Raw genomic sequence first — 19722 nt, 5'->3', positions numbered from 1 at the left:
ACAGGAGGAAAGTGAACCATTAGAGGGTAAAAGAAGGGACAGGAAAACCATTAGCTTAAGACTTGAGGGGTAGAAGGGGACTCCAATTATTTATACAGACAGCTGTTCCACTAATTAGAGCAGAATAAGAGGTGCAGGTCCAGCTATTCAGAAACAATCAGGGTCACTGAGAAGGATAGTGGGGTTGACTAATAGCGGCACAGGATTTAAAGTGAAGGATTCTGGGTAGCAGCTGATGGAGTAGTCTCAGTACAGCTATGTCTTAATGTGACATAACGCCTTTCTATTCTGCACTAATGAGCGAAGGGGCATGAAGACGGATATCACAATCTGCTGAGTGCATAATCAGAAGAAGTCACATTTTAATTGAAGCCACTTTAGGAACAATAATTATTAAACTGAGCAGTATGGTAATTTTCAGACCTATCAAAAGAGAAAAGAAGCTTCACGCACATTAACTGCCCAGTTGTTTACAATGATAAAAACACCACATATACATCACGCTCACTGAAAAACAGCTCATTACCTACAATCCATTAGTCTGGCCTGAAGCGGCTTCTCAACTTTTACTCAGCTGTTGTTAAAAAACTGAAAATTACTGGCGACTTTTTATTGCTGTATATAAGCAGCACACTCAATGGAAACTTCTCATAATTAATCACGTGTGTCACAAACTTTTGTATGCCGGTGCAACTTCATCAGGGACACATTAGTCTCAACATATGCTCTACTGGCAATGGTAGCAAACTGTAATGCTGCAGCAAAAGGCAGCTTTTTGTACAAAATATTCTGGCTTTAGGAGCTACTATCCTTGAAAGGGAAGCAAAACTTTATTGAAAGGCTAAGAAAACCTTTAAGGTGACATTCATCTCCAGAGGTGCATACATGAGACAGAGCCAGAAACTGTTAGACGGCCTGAAATCTTCAACCATTAAACTATTACGTCACCAAGAGACGTGCATCTTGCAGTAAGCCTGGCGAGCTGCAAACCTTCAAGTATTTAATTTGGAGCTTAAAAAACTCATCGCACTACACACTACACATTTGATCTTCCAACCAAAATAGTTAAGCTCTGAATCTACAGCTGTTTTCACACAGTCAGTGAATGTTTCTAGGCATTAACCAGCAGAGCTGTATGTAAAAGCACAAATGTCCAAACCAGCTAGACCATGCATTCAATGGGATTTATGTGGAGAGGTCCCCAGTACAAAGCCCAGGGCTGCGAGCCGAGAGGCAGCCCGTCATCTACGCCAGAGGAAGAAATGAGAATGCTTCTGAAGCAGATGTAAATTTCACATTTTCAAATCTTATGGGGTCCGGGTCTTAAAGCCTCCTCATAAATAAACGAGGGAAAGCAGCTGGAAGCATCAAGTTGTATTTTCAGTCATTTGTGACAGCTACGTGTGACTAACCCTTGGAGGTGGTGGGAATTCCAGTTTGGATTTTGGATGTCAAGACACAAAAACATTCACTTATTTATTCATTTTAAAGGGATTTCACAGATCAGACAAAAAAAAAAAGACTCATGGACCCCAAAGCAGGTCAACAGAGAAAGGTTTTTAATTTGCTCCTGAGTTGGTGTTACAGAACAGTAAATGTGGCTTGTACTGTAAAAACAGTAATATTAGAAAGTCTGACACCTATAAAACATTTATGTGATTAGTGAAGAGCCCACATTTGAGGACTTGACTGCGATTTGATTTGATATCTGAAAAATGCGTCTATGTTCCAACTAAACATGAGGCTCTCTCTTCACAACATGACTGAAAATCTTCAGCAACATTGCACGTGCATTCATTCCTATGTGGAACAACAGGCTTGGTGGAAAATGCAGACTAAGGTAATTGTCATGTAAATAGACAATTTTTTTCCAGGGCAGTGAATGCAAAGATCATGCCACAGATACTTGACAGATGATGGTTACTGACAGAGACAGACCTGACTGCCAAACATTCTCGAATACTGGCCAAAAATCCCCTACCCAGCTCCATCATAATAGCTAAAATAGACCCACTGGTGCAGCATTATAGCTGATCCTTACCCCAAAAGCCAGTAGAGTATTGTGGTAAAGAGAGAGCAAAGGCAAACCTGTGGATTTACTGGTCAGTCTAAATTCCCACCCATGAACTGCACTTAACCAAAAGAGTAATTTTGCAGGCTACAAAAGTGAACTTCATCCAAAGGTTGTCTGGGCTGAACCTTGGAGATATGGTGAGGAGCATCAGAGGGGTGTTTAGGGAACTAGGACTTCATTCAACTACGACAAGGCCTAGGGTCAGACCCAGGGAGAGGTGGAGAGATTATGTCTCTCTGCTGGCTTTTGAAGGCCTCACTACCCCCCCCCCCACACACACACACACACACACACACACACTAGAAGAGCTGGAGGAGGTGGTGGCTGGGGAGGGAGAGGTCTGGGCATCTATGACCTGGACCCAGTCAAGTATCAGAAAAAGAACAAATGGATGGATTTTAACATTTCACAGTGAAATATGATTATCTTAACATAGTTATTAATCACAATGATCAAATGGGTAAAATCTGTTTACTGATGCTTTTTAACCATGCTGACCATCTTTAAGTCCAGGAAGGAATACTGCAAGTTAACTGTTTGACCAAAAGCACTTCATGTGAAACGCTTTTCCTCTAGGGACAATTTTGAGAGCCACTTGAAGAACAAAAGGGCTTTTGAATTTAATATTGCAGCTACGGCTGGCTGAGTAGGGCTATGTTAATAATAAAGAACAGAAACATAGACACGGGCTCTGGATCATCGGTGAGAAGGAAAAGAAGAGTGTGAGGAACCGAAGTGACTCAAATGACTTGCAAAGCCACAAAAATGTCTTCAGGGACGACTGGGTTTTGCCATTGCTGTGCTTCACTAAAGTAGGAATTCAAGAAGTACTACGCTGATTGGATCTGCCCACAATTTGTACCATTGTCCTTGAGCACACCCATGAACCGGTGCCTGCACTCTGTTCAGCTGGCAGGCTGTAGGACTGGCATGCACATGCCGTCACAGCAGCACATTTTACATACTGCTTAAAAAAAATATGAATGAAGGGAGCTGTATCCTTTATCTCTGTCCACTGAGTCACATCCTGGACTCCTGTGTTGTCCCCTCCTGCTCTGCATCCTCTCTAAATGGATAATGTCAGCACAAACACACACACACACACACACACACACACACACACACACAAAGGTCATACACATTTATGCAATCAGGATGTAATAATAACAGTCACACACTCATCATTAGTATCTGCACACACTCAAGCTCAATGAGTGCAAACACGAAGAGGTGACTCACTGTGGAGACAGCAGCATCCATTCTTGACTGCTGACTGGGACACCAGTGCAGCTTCCCACTGAATTCAGTCCTGTCTGTGATAGCAGGTTTTTGCAGGTAGGATGCAGACTATCACATGAAATGACTTAAAAAAAAAAATCTACAGCTACATACTTTCACTTGGCCAGAATATTTTAATTTAACCATATTTATATACATCTTTAATTACAGGAGAACATGCATTCTTTATTGTATTATTCAACTGCTTGATTTCATGCTATCTACACCTTTATACACAGATCAACCATGTCTGAGTAAAGGATTTAATAATGATCCTAATAATTCTTATAATAGTAACATGCCCAAACAGAGAATTATACTTTTGTAAATGGAACTATAATTTAAGAATTATACCATTTATAAAAGATACTCCACTATGAACATGAGGTGTGATGAGAAGGGGCTCGTAAAAATCTGAAACCTGTCTTGGTTTAAAATTCAGTGGAATTCCCATTTTGCCTCCACGATGGGCACTCGATCTCCTCCAGTGTGTCAAAACACAAACCCTTCTATTTGATTTTTTCTTCATTTTTGGGAAGTTGACAGTATTGCAGCGAGTGAAATCACACCAGGTCCAGGTGTTGAAGCATGTTGGTGTAGCCAAAAAAGAAAAACCTGTTTTCAATGGGCTCTGAGACAGCACGGCGTGGCACGCACAACAGTCACAGGTTAAAGCAGAAGTCCATTTTGACAGTGTGAACGTGGGGGTTGAATTCACAGTCCACAACCCCCATGAATTAAAAAAATATATATACACCGGTATATGACAAGGATGCTCTAGATTTTGTGCCTCATCTGATGTGCTGTCGTTGGGCTTGGATACTGTGGACTCTTCAACTTAAACCTGCCCAGTTATAGCAGGAGACCCGTCTCCTAACACCAGCAATGAGCTCCTTCCACATGAAATTCAGGACAACTTGAAACAAAAGTTTGAGGTTCACACTGAAACTGTAGAATATACAGAGCAGGCACTCAGAACAGAACCCACTGAAACTATTCTTGTGGATCCAGCTTCTCAGAACTGTTTGATCGCAAGTGGTATTTCAATCTTCCAAGAACTTATTAAAGCAGCTTTTCCCCCCTTAATTCATCATCCATCTGCAGAATATTCATTTCTCCAGTTTATATGTGATACACAATTACAAATATATACTGCACTCTGTTCGCTGTCTCGATTCTCAAGACCAATCGCGCAACAACAGGCGGTAGGTACATGTGGATGTGGTGATGCAATTGGGACACATGCACACATCAATACATCAATGGTTACTAACACTTTAGCGTCAAATCTGACCATAAATATAGCAAAATACCCGGCCTTCAGATGTCTCATCTTTGGAGATCTGTGCATTAAACATCTCTGCTCTCACTTTGCCTCCTTCCTTTTAATGTAGATAAGATAGAGTAAAATAGAGCACCTTCGCTTCAGAAAAACACTTAGGAGCAGCACATACTACTTTAAAAGGAATGATAAATTTACTTGTTTTCCAGGAAGGAGCAATCAATGAAACTGAAATGCTTCACTCACCCAAAAAACATCAACCCCAAAACACCCCACATCCCATTTCGTGTCCAACCTATAAGCTTAGCTGACAACCAAAACAACCCTTCTGCATTATCTAGAGTTAACCTCCTCCTAACCATTAACACAAGAGGAGTGCTGTATCCAAACTGTCGCCTTCCTCATAAGCACGCTGTCCAGATGGTAGATGTTCATATTTCTTCCAAGAGGCTAATGGTTTTCTCTGGCCGGCTCCGGCAGGACTGAGTGCACGAGGGAAGTCAAAGAGAGGTAATTGGGAATGTTTCTGCCTACCGCTATTCCCTGTACAGCTTCCCATACATGCTAGTCATCAGGAGAACTCAGATGGGTTTCAACTGATGTGAAATTCAATTCAGTTCAATTCAATTTATATAACCAAATCACAACAATGGCCTCGAGGTGCTTTATATATGAAGATATAGACTTCAAAGGGAATAATGTAGCGTAAGAATGGTGTTGGTTACTGAATTAGAAAAAGAAAGCTTCAAGAGCAAGTACTGAAGCTCTATAACCAGCAAAGCCAATAAAAGGTTGAATTAACTTTTCCTCAAACAGCCGTGATTTATTTTATTTTTTTTTAATTCAAAAACCAGAGTGGTGCTTTTCTTTGTTTTTAAAAATGGGATTTTTTACCAATTAACTGAGACACCCAGTCGTATGCTGTGCTTAAATACACTGTCAGCACACAGTGAACAAACCACATCTCCCTACTGCTGGCCAAGCAAGTCCATATACAGCGACATCCTCACGTGATTTGTGTCGTTTTTCTTTTTTTGCCCTTGCTTTATTTTTTCTCCACATGATACAACCTAAGCCGTGCAAGAATGATAAAAATGAACAGTTCCCCAAACACCAAGCAGAGGCAAACACTGAACACAACGATGGGTGCGGCACACACGCCTCAGAGAATATATCACTTTTCACTGGTTGTTTGGCTGGAAAACTATAATTATGGATTCGTACTCAGTGTTGAGCCGATGATGCCACTTCCACAAACTCTAGCAAACGGTGATTGCCTAAAGTCACATGGGCATGTCACTTCTGGAAATTCCCTCAGCAGCTGAACATGTCTGTGGTTCAGTTTCTGTTATTGAATGTGAAAAGTCAGCTTCCTTCCAAGGGAGACAAAAACACAGCTGTTAATGTGTCATCTTTGTCCCCTTTGTTGTTCGATAGATTCAGTTACTACCCAACTGTCTTGAGCTTAATTTAACAAATAAAATGCTGTTCAGACTGCACATTCACAGTGTAAGAAAACCCCAACAATCATATGACCCCCTAATGAGCAAGCACGTTGGCGACAGTGGGAAGAAAATACTCCTGTTTGACAGGAAGAAACCTCCAGCAGAACCAGGCTCAGGGAGGAGTGGCCTTGAGTGAGGGCGAGTGTATGCACTAGTGGTTTTGTAACCTTTTTGTCTTTAAGCTAAAAGGCAACTAAGATTTCACGAAACACCTTTTATTCATGTGTGCGCAAAATATCCCCGTTTTATTTTCGGTGCTTTCTTCTAATAGCAGCTCATTTACGTTTGTTATAGTATAAAACTCATATTCATAGTCTTTTTAGAAACTTGCTGCTCCCGTTTAAGCATAAAATAGGCCACGTTTCTCATAAAAGGCATGTTTGGTTACACCAGGGCTCGCAAAATCGCTAGCCCGACGTCCCGGGGCTAGCGACTTTTCGAGTCGGGCTACCAAAATCCATCTCAGCCCTGCCCGTCAGGCTATCATAGGAAGGAAAGATATGTCAATGCTTTTGCATTCTTTCGCAAATGTAGCTGAGCAATTATGTCATCGGCATTGATGAGCCACTGTCAATATGTGAGACATGGAAATCGCGTTTGAATTTGCGCTTGTTTTGTGCTTTCACGATCCACTTCATGGACAAAAGAATTTATGTGGCTGGAATATGACGAGCTAAATAACATAATGCTCTGCCGGGTGTGTTGTGAGTTTCCCTCGATTTCTGAGTCGACAAGCGCCTTTGTTACTGGGACCAGTCATTTTAAGAAAGACCTCATCAGAACCCATGAGAAATGCAAGAAATGCATTATTGCCCAGTCTGCACTATCTTTCCCAGAACAAACACCGATTGCAAAAAACATACTAAAAATAAACCAAGCATAACAAGAAGTCCTGAAAAGGCTGTTTAGAACAGCGTACTATGTTGCAAAGAGTGAACTACCATTGGCAAGATTTAGCAGTCTTTGCAAACTTCAAAACGCAAATGTCCTAGATCTTGGTTCCACTTGCCTCTTACTGAACACCGATTCATGTTCTACACAGTTCTTGCAAGTTCATAGAAATTTCTGTTCAATTAGAACCAAATATTTGAGTTGATGATTGTAATTTGTTGTTGTAATTTGTGTTTTAAATATTCTTAGATTGATGTTGTGTTTCCTTTACAATATTATACTTTAATGTATAATATTGAAAAGGAAACAAAACATCAATCAAAAAATTGTCTTTTTTTTAATTTTTTTTTTTAATTCGGGCTACTTAAATTTACTTTGGGCTACCAAAAACTGAAGAGTGCCTGCCTGAAGGGCTACCAGTGATTTTGAAATTTTGCAAGCCCTGTACACGTTATGGCTTCAACTGGAATGCAGTCTAAGAAAGGCAGATTTTATTGGCACAGTGGCACAGGGTGAAAACTTCTCTGCATATCAATACAGGATTATAAATCAGGCTCAAGTCTGGGGGTTTTTATTGGGGGGGGGGGGGGGGGGGGGGGGGGTTTAAGACCGCTTCAACACACCTTTAAGGAACCAAATTCTAAAAATGCTCGATCCTTTAACTCCACTCAATCTTTCATTAACTCTAAACGCAAAGCCATCCTTAAGGTCGTCTATCACATTTCTGAAAGTTCCCTAAAATATTACACAACTTTTTGACTGAGTAGTATCCTCCGTGACAAACTAAAATCCTCACACTGAAAAAGTGGAACTAAATTTTTATTTTCTGGCAATGTGGCAAAATTTCCTGTGACGATTGGATAAAAATAATTTTCCTGAACACAAAAGAACATTTGCTGTTGCTCTGCTATGACAGAAATAACACGTAGCCAATCGTAGCATTAGCATTACTTATGTAAAATATAAAAACAGGTGGCACAACAGGTGACCCACTGGCTCATGATCACTATGTCATTACTAAAGGAAACCGTAATGGCCTTTTAAAAATACAACATAAGAATGTAGCATAAGCAAAGCCTGCAAAGTGTGTTGCATCATTAGCAGCTACACAGAAACCCTTCACTTGTGCTCGTCCTCTGCTGTGTAGCTTGGCGTTTCCAGGGTGATAAGAAGAGACTGCAAATCTAATCAAAGTAAAGTCTTTGAGGTTCAGCTCAGTGATACATTATGCAAGAGAGGGGTAGCCGAGTGGACGGCAGGGGTTCACAAGCTGTAGCCCGGAAGGAGAGCAAACTAAAGAGTGGGTAGCATGAGAGGACACCATGCAGTTAGATAAAAATACCGAACCTGTTTAGCAGCAGCAACATGTTCAGCAATTTAGAAACAATGTGCTGGCTTTGAGAAGCCCATTGGACAAGACAAGCACATCGCTTTTCATCAAGATAACAAACAACCAGCAAGTCAAGAGGGGGGAGTTTCAAACTAGATTCCCAGACAAATAACAGAGAGGACAGGGAGAGAAAAAACAGTAACGTGCACAGAGAAAATGAAAGTGAACAAGTGAGGCTTGAAAGGGAATAGCAGAGCAGACGAGGCAAACAGAGAGAAAACTCAAAGAGAAACCGAAAACTAAGGTATCACATAACTTCTACTTTCTTGATGCCATGTCTATAAAACAAAAGGAGTCCTTGGTTGAATCCAGTCTGAGCTCTGTAAGATAACAAAATAAAGCCACAGTCAATAGAAGCACAGACAGCAGAGAAAGAAAAAAAGAAAAGAAAAAGATGGTGCTCAACAAAGATGGCTGACAAACTTGTGGTGGTGGCAGCACTGTGCAAAAGCAAAGTGAAGAATTATCAAAAAAAAAAAAAAAAAGAGGGCTGAGAGTTTGCAAGTGAAGGAAAATTTTAAAAAATATTCCATTTATCTGAAGCCTATCCCAGGTGCTATAGAGCGAGAAGGCGGGGTACACTCTAGACAGTTTGCCAACCTGGCAGGGCCAATACCGAGAGACATAACCATTTATACCTACAGCCAATGAAGGATCACCAATTAAACTAAACCCACAAACAGTCTTTGGACTGTTGAAGCAGAAGTACGTGGAGAGAACCCATGCAGACACCGGGAGAACAAAGGCAACACAGGAACGCCCTGACCAGATGGGGGATTCGAAACCAGGACCTTCTTGCTGTGAGGCAACAGTGGAACCATCAGGTTGTGCAGATTCTGGTTGATGGTGGTGCAAAGCTGTTCTTAGTCAGGGGAGCAATTTGTCTGTCTACAAATATTCAACATGAATAAATTATTCAATTCAATTTTATTTATACGGCGCGAAATCACAACAACAGTCGCCTCAAGGCGCTTTAAATTGTAAGGTAGACCCTACAATAATACATACAGAGAAAAAAAATCCAACAATCACATGACCACCTATGAGCAAGCACTTTGGCGACAGTGGGAAGGAAAAACTCCGTTTTAACAGGAAGAAACCTGCAGCAGAACCAGGCTCAGGGAGGGGCGGGGCCATCTGCTGAGACCGGCTGGGGTGAGAGAAGGAAGACAGGATGAAAGACATGCTGTGGAAGAGAGAGATTATACAGCAAGTAGTCCCATGTTATGTTAAAAAAAACAAAATCAGAACAGGTGTTAGTTGTGCCGATTTCCCCAATTGCTGACCAGTGCATGCTCTGCCTCATACACTGCAACAAAGCATTGCCACTTTGTTACTGTGATGTTCAGCCCTAATTTATAAAAGATGAGAGGGGGGGGGGGGGGGGGGGGATTTCTAATAGGTACAAAAACTATACAACTGCCGCCAAAAAGCACCTTTCACTTAACTGAACTATTCAAAATTCCTGCAGAGGCTGCCAGATAATCTGCATCCTACTATGCAAAACCCATCAACAAGCAGAAAGGATGTCTTTTCTTCATTGTAGTGCAAGGAAAGCGGACAGCACAAAAAAAAAAAAGAAAAACTCAAATGAATAAAAAAAAAAAAAACCTCCACAGGCGAAGAAGAATGGTAAAAACAAGACGACAACAATAAGGATGGACACGGGAGAATCTTGATTTGAGGTGGAGTGGAAAACAAAAGGTCAGAGAGAGAGAGAGAGAGATGTTAAGGGAAGAGAGAGGAGGTTGAGTTGGTAGAGAAAGTGAGTGGGCAGCAGCCAGGACAGAGTTTGCCTTTCTCTGTACGTTTTGTGTCCATGAGAGTTAATTTAAGAGTACAGAAGCAAATAGAGAAACAGATTCGTGACAGCAGGTTGGCACAGCTAAACTCCCTGGGCAGCTCAACTGTTGCGAATGCTGCTCTTACATATCAACATGACGGGGATGGAGGGCTAGGGGGGTGAGGGAAAAAATGGCTTCTCATTTGGTCTAATATTCCCCATCTCGTTTCATCCGAAATGAAGTTATTACACAATTTGTCAGTGCTGTCACAAAGCAGGTAATAACTGCAGTTTAATTGACTGCTTTGTCAACGCTTTATGTAAGGTGTGTTGGCGAAAGCTGCACTCCAGTGTGGAGCTGCAGAGCTGTGAATCCTCCGGCTGGAAAAAGGAACCGCTTTCTCACCCTCCCACACCTCCTCCTGCACTCCTACCACCATTTGCTGCTGACCTCTCAGGTCAACCAAGCCCGAGCCTACATTCCTTCAGCTGCAGTCTCTGGGGACGTTTCTTCCTCCACCCTCCTCTTACCACACGTGTTACTTCTGAACTCTCTTACCAAACAGCCACACACTGTTGTATTTTTATTTCTAAAGCCTCGTGATGCTTTTTGGCGGGTATGTAGGGTTTTAGCAACATGACAACAGGATGAATTGAATTTCGATCCTCTGTAGATACTATAGCACCAAAATTGTTTTACTGGCTCATTTTTTTATCTTGGTTTTTTGTGAGCGTGGCATCTCCACCTGAGCAAAAAGAGAAACTAAAAAGAGAAGAAAAAAAATCCATCTTGTTCAAAACCTCAGAGACCATGTTCACATTCTGCTACCACGTCTCAACAGAAAACAAAAAAAAGGCCATGATCAAATCCAAAACTATATGAGCAGATTAAAACATATTCGCAGGTGGTTTGAAATCAAATTCAAACCCAATAAAACCAAAAGAAACTCAGCTCAAGCACTCAGATCAAATTTCAAGTGTTTGCTTATTTTTTGGAGTCATTCTCCAGAGGATGCCTGTCTTTCAGGAAGAAGAACAGAGGGTAAAAAAATATATATATATATTGGAGAGTAAAAAACAACTAACACTAAACTACCATGCATGGGAAGTTAATCCCCCCCTAAATAATAAAATGAAAATAAAACCAGCTGCAACAACATTGTGATTTTAGTTCCTGGACAGCTTCTCGAAATGATGCCACACATCAGCAGCATATAATCACTACAAGTGTCCAACCTCTTCAGAATTGCCCAGTTTCCTACAGTTTATACACCAGATATTACCAATGTTGCAAAAAACCTTTGGGGGGAAAGATCTAAACAGATGACAGGGTGAGCTGAACTTAAACTCTGATCAGATAACTTTGTCTCTAGAGATAATTGACAGTATTTCAGAGCTTGTCAGTTCAGTTCATTTTTATTTCAAACATTTCAAACATGTGCCTTCACAATCATTACAAAATATCATTCCATTATTTGTTTGAAAAGGAGTAGGCAGAAGTATTTACTTATTTGTCCCTCCCCCCTCAAGTTTTACCTCTCATTCATTTAATTTTTTTTTAGTCTTAAATTAAACAAACAACAGTGGATATCTGTGGTTTCTAAACAGATAATCAAAAGCTTGTTTGTAGTTTACAGTTGAATGTTGGCAAATGCAGTCCCTCTTTAGTTCTCACACCAACCGGTCGCAGCAGATGGCCCCGCCCCTCCCTAAGCCTGGTTCTGCCTGGTTCTGCTGGAGATTTCTTCCTGTTAAAAGGGAGTTTTTCCTTCCCGCTGTCGACAAAGTGCTTGCTCATAGGTGGTCATGTGATTGTTGGATTTTTTTCTCTGTATGTATTATTGTAGGGTCTACCTTACAATTTAAAGCGTTTTGAGCCGACTGTTGTTGTAATTTAGTGCTATATAAATAAAATTGAATTGAACTGACTTCTCCACACAAGCCATGTACCTGCATTCAACCACAGCCTGGCCAAAAGCACCACAAGCAGACTGCAAACAAGACAGCTTAAGGTACCAAAAACTTTCACTAACCCCGCTGCTATGGTCTTCCACAGGAAGACTTGCATCGAGCATTTAATAGCTAGATACGTAAAGATCCATGAAGTGTACACTGAGAAAAGAACATCGCATTGTTTGTGTTTTCTGAAATATTTAATTTATACTCAAAAATATGCAATCATATTTCATATTTTCATAACAGGTTACTTTGGACAGAGAAACACTGAGCGGTTTACGCGTTCAACAACAGATGCATCTTCCTGCTCAACGAGCTGAACATTATAACCTTCTTGAAAGCAGGATTTATTGCTTCTTTCATGACAGACTGCTGTATTAGCTTCGCTGGCTTTAGCAGGTAAAGTGAGCGTGTCTGTCAGAGACCTCTTTCAGCTAATTCACCAACAAAAGCAATGGTGCCAATTTGTCAGCCATAATCCAATATCTGCACATATCAGCAGCATTTATTAGAAATATTGGCCGGGGGATTAGATTTCATCCTGAAGGGGGGGGAAAAAGCCTTTTGTGATTTAGTCAGCGTGGATCTTTATGTTTGTAAAAAGCTGAAATAAAATCTGTTAGATCAAACTCCTACAAATGCTGCGGCTTGCACCATTACGGTGATCCATGTCAGTGAATGGCAGATCATTGTCTAAACACTGGAAGCGCAGTCAGTCACTAAGATGAGATTTCCTGCTGTCATGGTGAGCACTGCTTTGTTGCTTCTTTGGTTTTTATGTCCAAACAGAGAAAGTTTCTTTACACTTATACTCCATCTCTTTTACTCCTTAGAAAATAAAAATTCTTCTTTGGGAGACTTTTACTTTGGAGGAGTGTCATGTGCTCCAATGACTTCCCAATTTTTGGAGGAAGACAAAAGCACCAAGGAGGCTCTGGGAAAAGGACAACAGCTGCTGCTGGCATGAACGAATAAATGTATACACACATATAAACTTAGAACAGCTGAGTGTACAAAAACACATAATGCATCTATTTTTTTTTTTTAAGTATGAATTACTGTCAAGAGCATGTGGGCGTTTTGTTGGCATACTGCATATAAGAAGTATAAAGGAGCTGGAAAATGTATGTTTTCTAAAATAAACTCATATAATATCTTAATATGCGTTCTCTACTGGCTGATTGCTTGGTTGATTGATACTGGATTATTACAGCTGTATCTTGTCCATATTTCTCCAATATGAAAATCTGGGAAAGTTGCCTAATTTAGAAATGATGACAAAACAGAGTTTGGCTAGCGGGGAAGTTCAGACTAGGGCTGGGCCATATTATACCGTTCACGGTAATACCGGTATAATGTTAGGCAACGATAGGAAAATGAAATATCGCGATAGAATATGAGTAAAACGTGCATGCGCAGTGCCTTTGTTTTCATACGCACATGGCTGATTGTTGAGTGAAACAGATGAACCAGAATTGGGTTGTAAAAATGGTGCAACTTCCGTGATGTGGAACTGGTTTGGTGTTTGTCCATCAGTTACACGACAAAGCACATTTTTTTGCAGAACATGCAAACGGCCGTCGTTATTGTCGTATTTGTCGGACTAAGATGCTCTTAAATCTGGGAGTAATCTGGGTCCTAAACCCCCCTCTTCAGGTCAAACGAACACTGCAGCATCACTGAGAGTTTAAAAACTGTCTAAATTCTTTCATCTTTAATAAAACGATCAGCATTGCTGCTTTACCAGGTGTAACTATGAAGTTTAACTTCCAGGCATCCATGAAAACAAAATGTATTACATTTAACGGAGTTAGAAGTTAGCAGGAAGCTAGCGGAAGTTAGCTCGCTAGTTTCGCTAGTTACCTAAGCATGATATTGCATGTTCTGACTGAGATTTCTGAAAAAAATCAAACGTACAGCTCTGCTATCACTTCCAACATAAATGAAGACAGGAAACTAAACAGCAGTGACGTTTGTAGGGTTACTGAAGTTGGGCTAGCTGGTATATAATGATGTGCTACGTGATCGCTAGCGACACAGCTATGTTAGCATAACATAAACAGTGAAGCTGGAGGACGAACACTAACACTTTTCCACTTATAAAAGTTAACGTGAAGGTTCTTCATGGTTAGAGACAAATGCAATCGCATGGCAGGATGCTGTAAACGGACCAAACTTCAGTCAGGAGAACAACTGAGATAATCCATCCACAATACGAGGTTAGTCATTAATATACTGCAACAACATGGGAATAGAGCAGCTGCCAGAGAATTCAACATTAATGAATCAATGGTACAGAAGTGGAGGAAGCAAGAAGAATGAGTTTAATAAAGTTTGATTTCCTGACTGCTTTGTTTCGCTTAATGTGCCTTATAATCCTGTGCACCTTATGGTCCGAAAAATACGTACTGCGCACTGCAGTTTAATGTTGCAAAGCACCTCTTTTTAACTTCAGTGAATATTATACATGGTTATGCTCAGGATATGTCAGCCCATTTCTACTGGAAATGCCTTTTGGTTAAACTTTCAGCAAGGAATTTGCATTTGCACTGTTGCATTTTTATAAAGCTTTAATGTACATAAAAACCAGCTTCTTGTTTAAGTGAAAATAAATGGAAGGTTGTCTTTTTGCGCTAGTAATGTTGTGGAGTTGTATTTTGTCTCGCATCAATTATATCGTCAGTTATATCGTTATCGCAAATTTTCAAATATATATCGTGATAAATATTTTTGGCCATATCGCCCTGCTCTAGTTCAGACCATCAGTTTTAATACTTTTCAGTACTGTCTGCAGGACACAGAGTAACCCCACAGCTGGGCAGACAGTGGTGACCTCTTAGATACAAGTCTAAAAATTAAACCGGCCCATCCCATCCATTAGCCAGAGACCAAAGATGGACAGTTTTCCACTAAAGGGCCAATCGGTCTCATAATTACGAGTTGATCTGCTATAACTCTTTACTGCAGCTATTGCATCACCGCAGACTAGGGCTGCTCAATTAATCGAATTTTAATCACGATTACGATCTGGGCTTTCAACGATCATTAAAAATGACTGAGCCGATTATTAGCCCCTCCCTCATTTATCCGCGACACCTTAAAGGCCGGTCCGTGAAAATATTGTCGGGCATAAACCGTCCGTGGCGCAAAAAAGGTTGGAGACCGCTGATTAAGAGGACCTGAGGGAAGCTCGGAAAGCTAAGCAGAAGTTATTTGGAGAGGAGAGTGACTGCCGTTGGCTGAAAAGAGAGGTAAAAAAAACTTCAGTGGTGTTGCACACTATTTTATATTATTTTTTAAAGTCATTGTTAACCCTTTAAAGCCGGTCAGAGCAGCACGCTCCGTTTTGCGTAACTATTTTTAAATCCCTGTAGAACCTGAACCGTGTAAGCTAGCGCAATAATTTGTTTTGCATATGAAACCGGAGGAGTTGTACTTACATCTGATGCCATCAGCTTGTCCTCGGTCACGGTTTCGTTCCACATATAGCTTTGCAAAAATTGCATAAAAAGCGCTTGCAGGAACAAAAACATAATATTCCAGAAACACGCTTTGCCGTTCCTATCAGCTGTTCGTAACACTTCCCACAGTGAAATGATGCACCTGCTGTTTTCTTTGCAAATTTGCATCATAGGATTGTTTTTTGTTTTTCCTGCAGTATATAAAAATTGCTGTATCTCCAAAATAAAACTATGAAGACACTCAAAATAAATTTCCTGTGGTGGGAAACTATTTTTTGCAACTTTATTGTATTTAAAGTTTTGAGGGATAAACCTCTTAAATCTCTCCAAGTAGAAATATATGTAAACAAAACAAAAGCGATTTTCTATTTTTTTTGTAGTTTATTGCACTTTTTTGCAATTTATGTACTTACTATGCACTTAATGCAGACATATTATTAAAATATGGGCTATAACAGTTGTATTGATGTATAGCAACTTGAAATGCTCCCACAAATGGCACTACAGCATGTAAAAAAAAAAAATAAAAATAATATAAGCTCTGGTGGACTTGGTTCTATAGTAGGTCTTAAAGGGTTAAATAAATATCGTCAAATAATCGTGATCTCAATTTCAGTGAAAATAATCGTGATTATCATTTTTGCCATAATCGAGCAGCCCTACCGCAGACTACAAGAACTGTGGCAGTTCATCATGCTGCTAACTCTGCAGGCAGGAATCTCCCAGTGTGGCATCTGCTGTTTATTTGTTTTCAGAGCTCTGAGATGCACACATAGACCGAGTTATTTCCCATTTCTCCCTTTTTTGCTTGCAGAAATTTCAGTAAAAGTAAATATGGTTAAACATTTATTAGCAACAACTTGAAAAAGAACTAACATTTTGGAGGCCTACACACATCACAGCCCTACACACGCATGGAGAAAGCTGTAGACCAAGTGGGATACACTGCGAGTCATTTTCAGTTGGGTTTTATTTGCATTTAAAAAAAAGTAAAGTAAGTCTGAACACTTTCTTTTGAGCTTATTTGAGTAAAACTGGAAGAAAACTGGAAGCTGACGTAGTTGTGAGAAAGTGTCCAAGTTATTAAAGGTTGGTGTAATTTAATTAACACACATTTAAAAAAACAAAACTATCTAAGAAAAGTAGGAATAATAAATATGCATGATGTCAACTGTAGTTCTTAGGAAGAAAATCCAGACTCAGTTTTCTGAGACACTGAATGAGTCAAAGAGAACTTTAAACAGCCTCTAAACTGTCGCTTTCACATGTAAAGTCAGACTGAACCCATGTGACAACAGAGCAGTAGACAGTCCAGAGATTTCACAATAGCAAGGGGTCAATAGGTGTGTGCTCCCTCCTGTATGGTCTACCCCAGTACTGACACAGAGTTGCCTGTTTTGTACAAAGTGTGAGAAACTTCAAACCTGATTCTTCCACTGGTGTCTGAAATGTATGAAAACAGCTTTGCACGCTCTAAATTAGACCCAGGAACATTGAATTAGGAGTTACTGTTAACACAACAGCTGAACAGCTTCTCATCAGTGTTGCGCACAGTGAAATGTTTTTGTCTGAAAACTCATGATGAACAAGCTGATGTTTAAGTTCCCAGAGCTTTAAGCAAAGATCAGTCAAATCAATACCAGAGTACCAGGAGGTGGTGGAGGAGTCATCAGTGTAATATTCAAAGAGTTTACTGAGAGGTTACTGCTTATAGAAAGGTAGGTGATTGTTCAGTTCAAAGAACAGAAAAGTGCAAATGGTTTAATGGATGCCAAAAATCAGTCATTGATGATATTATTTTAACAGGATTGAGTCATTATCTAACTCGGTCCTGAACAGACGTGGTGTGAGTCTGTGTCTCTGGTCACAGTATCGGTTAAAGACTCACCCTGGGCTGCCAGTTTTCATACTGCTTCTGCAGGTTGGCCCCGATGGTCTCCAGGGCCTTCTGTGGACTCATCGACAGAGGATCTGGGAAGCAAACACAAGAGTGTAAACACACTGCAATTAACACAGACACACATACAGACGCACACACAGCAAAGAAAATAGCCATAACTGAGGAAAACCACACAAGTCAATGTAGAACTAACAAACCAGCCATATAATTACTGCTTTAACGTTTAGTGATTAAGAATTCAGCCACGCCACGAGTACAAAGAAGTTGTTGAAGTTGTTCGTTTCAGCATCAAAGGGACATTTCTTATTAAATCTGAAGCGGGGTATGGAAAAATAGCAGCAGCCGCTAAGGTTGAAATATTGATGAGAGTAAATCAATATGGCATGAAGAAAAGCAGAATATAGATAAAGGACAGATCAAATTCTGCTCAGGGAGGAAAAAAAGATGTATTAGTAGGTTTTCAGGGGATAGTGATATGCAGAGAATGAAATCATTACTGTTCTGATCAATGAGGACTATTCACATTAGATCACACCACAACGGCCGCATTATTTTACATTATGTCTAATGTACATAATACATTTACAAACCATATATAATATTTTGTTTAGAAATGACACGAAAATAAGAAAGAATTTGACTATTCAGATTTGAATATTTGAAATGTATTGATCATAAAATCCTTTTCATTCAATGTTTGCACTTTGAATGTGCCTTTAATGACTTAAAATATTAGCAACATGCTAACAGGGGCAACTCCTCTGGTTTAAAAACAAAGATAAACTGTATTAAAGTCTAAGGGGAAAAGACCCCTGCACTTATTTGAATACTTCCATTAAGACTTTATGGTCTCAGTCACTACTTTTAAACATTATTTAATAGAACATAAACTTCATTTTGTAACTTGTGGTCCCATTAGAGCAAAAAAAAAAAAAGAAAGAAAGGAAAGAAAACATGGTGTGTTTTAGCATGTGGCTACTTAGAGATGGACAAGTTTGTGCCGCATTAGCGCACATCGTCCCCAGATTCTCGTCCAGAACCACTGTTCGCTTGTCACATCTGGTTTTAAAGCACTAACAGGGCGACATCATAAACGCTCAGCTCTTCACTAACCAGCTATTACGTGCTCTATGGTCACAAGGCCTTGCTCTCTCATCTCCGGTTCAATCCCATCTGTGTCTACTCGGTGAATGCTCAGTAATATTGTCTCTGAACTTGATGAACATGCATCTTGCAACATAACGCTTCTGTTTATACTGCATACACTGGCATCACAATTTCCTGCTATGGTGCAAAGTGAAAGGCAGTTTCCACAAAACCGCACACACACACCAGTGAAACAAAAAGCAGATGTGAGGTTTTTGTTTTGTTCCCCTCCTCCCAATCTGCGTGTGGCTCAAACATCCATGAGAGATGAACACTACGGTGCATTTTAGGACGTCATCCCAGCCTTTAACACTTCATACACCCAAATGGCTTCTCACAAGCCGAGTGGCAGGTCTATAGAGCGACAGTGTCCTCAGAAGCCACTGAAAAACTTTCAGAAACTTTAAGAGCTGTGTTTCCACTTTAATGTGCTTGCCTGACTCCTAACAGTCAGTCAATCCCAGTGGAGCAAAACAATGTTTTTTGAGGTTCCCATTCAATGGAGACGGTTGTGTTTTTGTTCTATGTCACATTATGTGGTTCCGGTGAGGGCAGACTGCTTCATCCCTGTGTGACAGAGACCTTATGAATTTAGCTCCCACGGGAAAGCTTGAGAATATCCCTGAAGTGAAAGTTCAAGTTTTAGTGTCATGTAAAAGTCACGGTGCTCAGTAGTGCTGAACACCATAACACCGCCTTGCTCTTTGAACCAAAATTATTTTTCACCCAAAAAAGGAAGAAGTCTGTGTTTCAGCCCAATAAAGCAGTTTTTCGATCCCTTTGATCACTGCGTGTACAGCAATGATAGCAACAACACCACTAAATGGCAACATGACACAATACAGAAATAACTGTATGTAACTGTATGAAATAACAATTCACGAAGTGTGTTCTTTGCATAGTATCTTGTCCAGCTAGTACAGGACCAACACAGAAAAATAACTACTAGCCAATATATTATATTGATATGTCGTAAATATTGTAATATTGTCGTTTTCAATAATCCAGAAAGCTGGCTGAAGCCAGATGTAAACAGTACACAGTTAAAAATGAAAT

At 40.2% G+C, this 19722-nt stretch overlaps 1 protein-coding gene across 4 annotated transcripts in view; it reads right to left on the bottom strand.

Moving 5' to 3' along the window:
• The window catches only part of rptor (regulatory associated protein of MTOR, complex 1), a 209372-nt gene that overhangs the window by 162653 nt on the left and 26997 nt on the right, over positions 1-19722 (bottom strand). For all 4 annotated transcript variants that reach the window (XM_086296973.1, XM_086296970.1, XM_086296971.1 and 1 more), the window contains one exon: positions 17509-17591. In XM_086296973.1, coding sequence (XP_086153099.1) covers positions 17509-17591 — 83 coding nt within the window. The remainder of the gene's footprint in view (positions 1-17508; positions 17592-19722) is intronic.

The sequence above is a fragment of the Aulonocara sp. 'chitande type north' Nkhata Bay genome, linkage group LG6 (genome assembly GCF_057382095.1).
Source record: "Aulonocara sp. 'chitande type north' Nkhata Bay isolate Kocher_YH1m ecotype deep benthic linkage group LG6, A_spYH_male_GT1.1, whole genome shotgun sequence".
NCBI lineage: Eukaryota > Metazoa > Chordata > Actinopteri > Cichliformes > Cichlidae > Aulonocara > Aulonocara sp. 'chitande type north' Nkhata Bay.
Note: the sequence above shows the minus strand (reverse complement) of the source record. Positions and strands in the feature narration are given on the sequence as shown.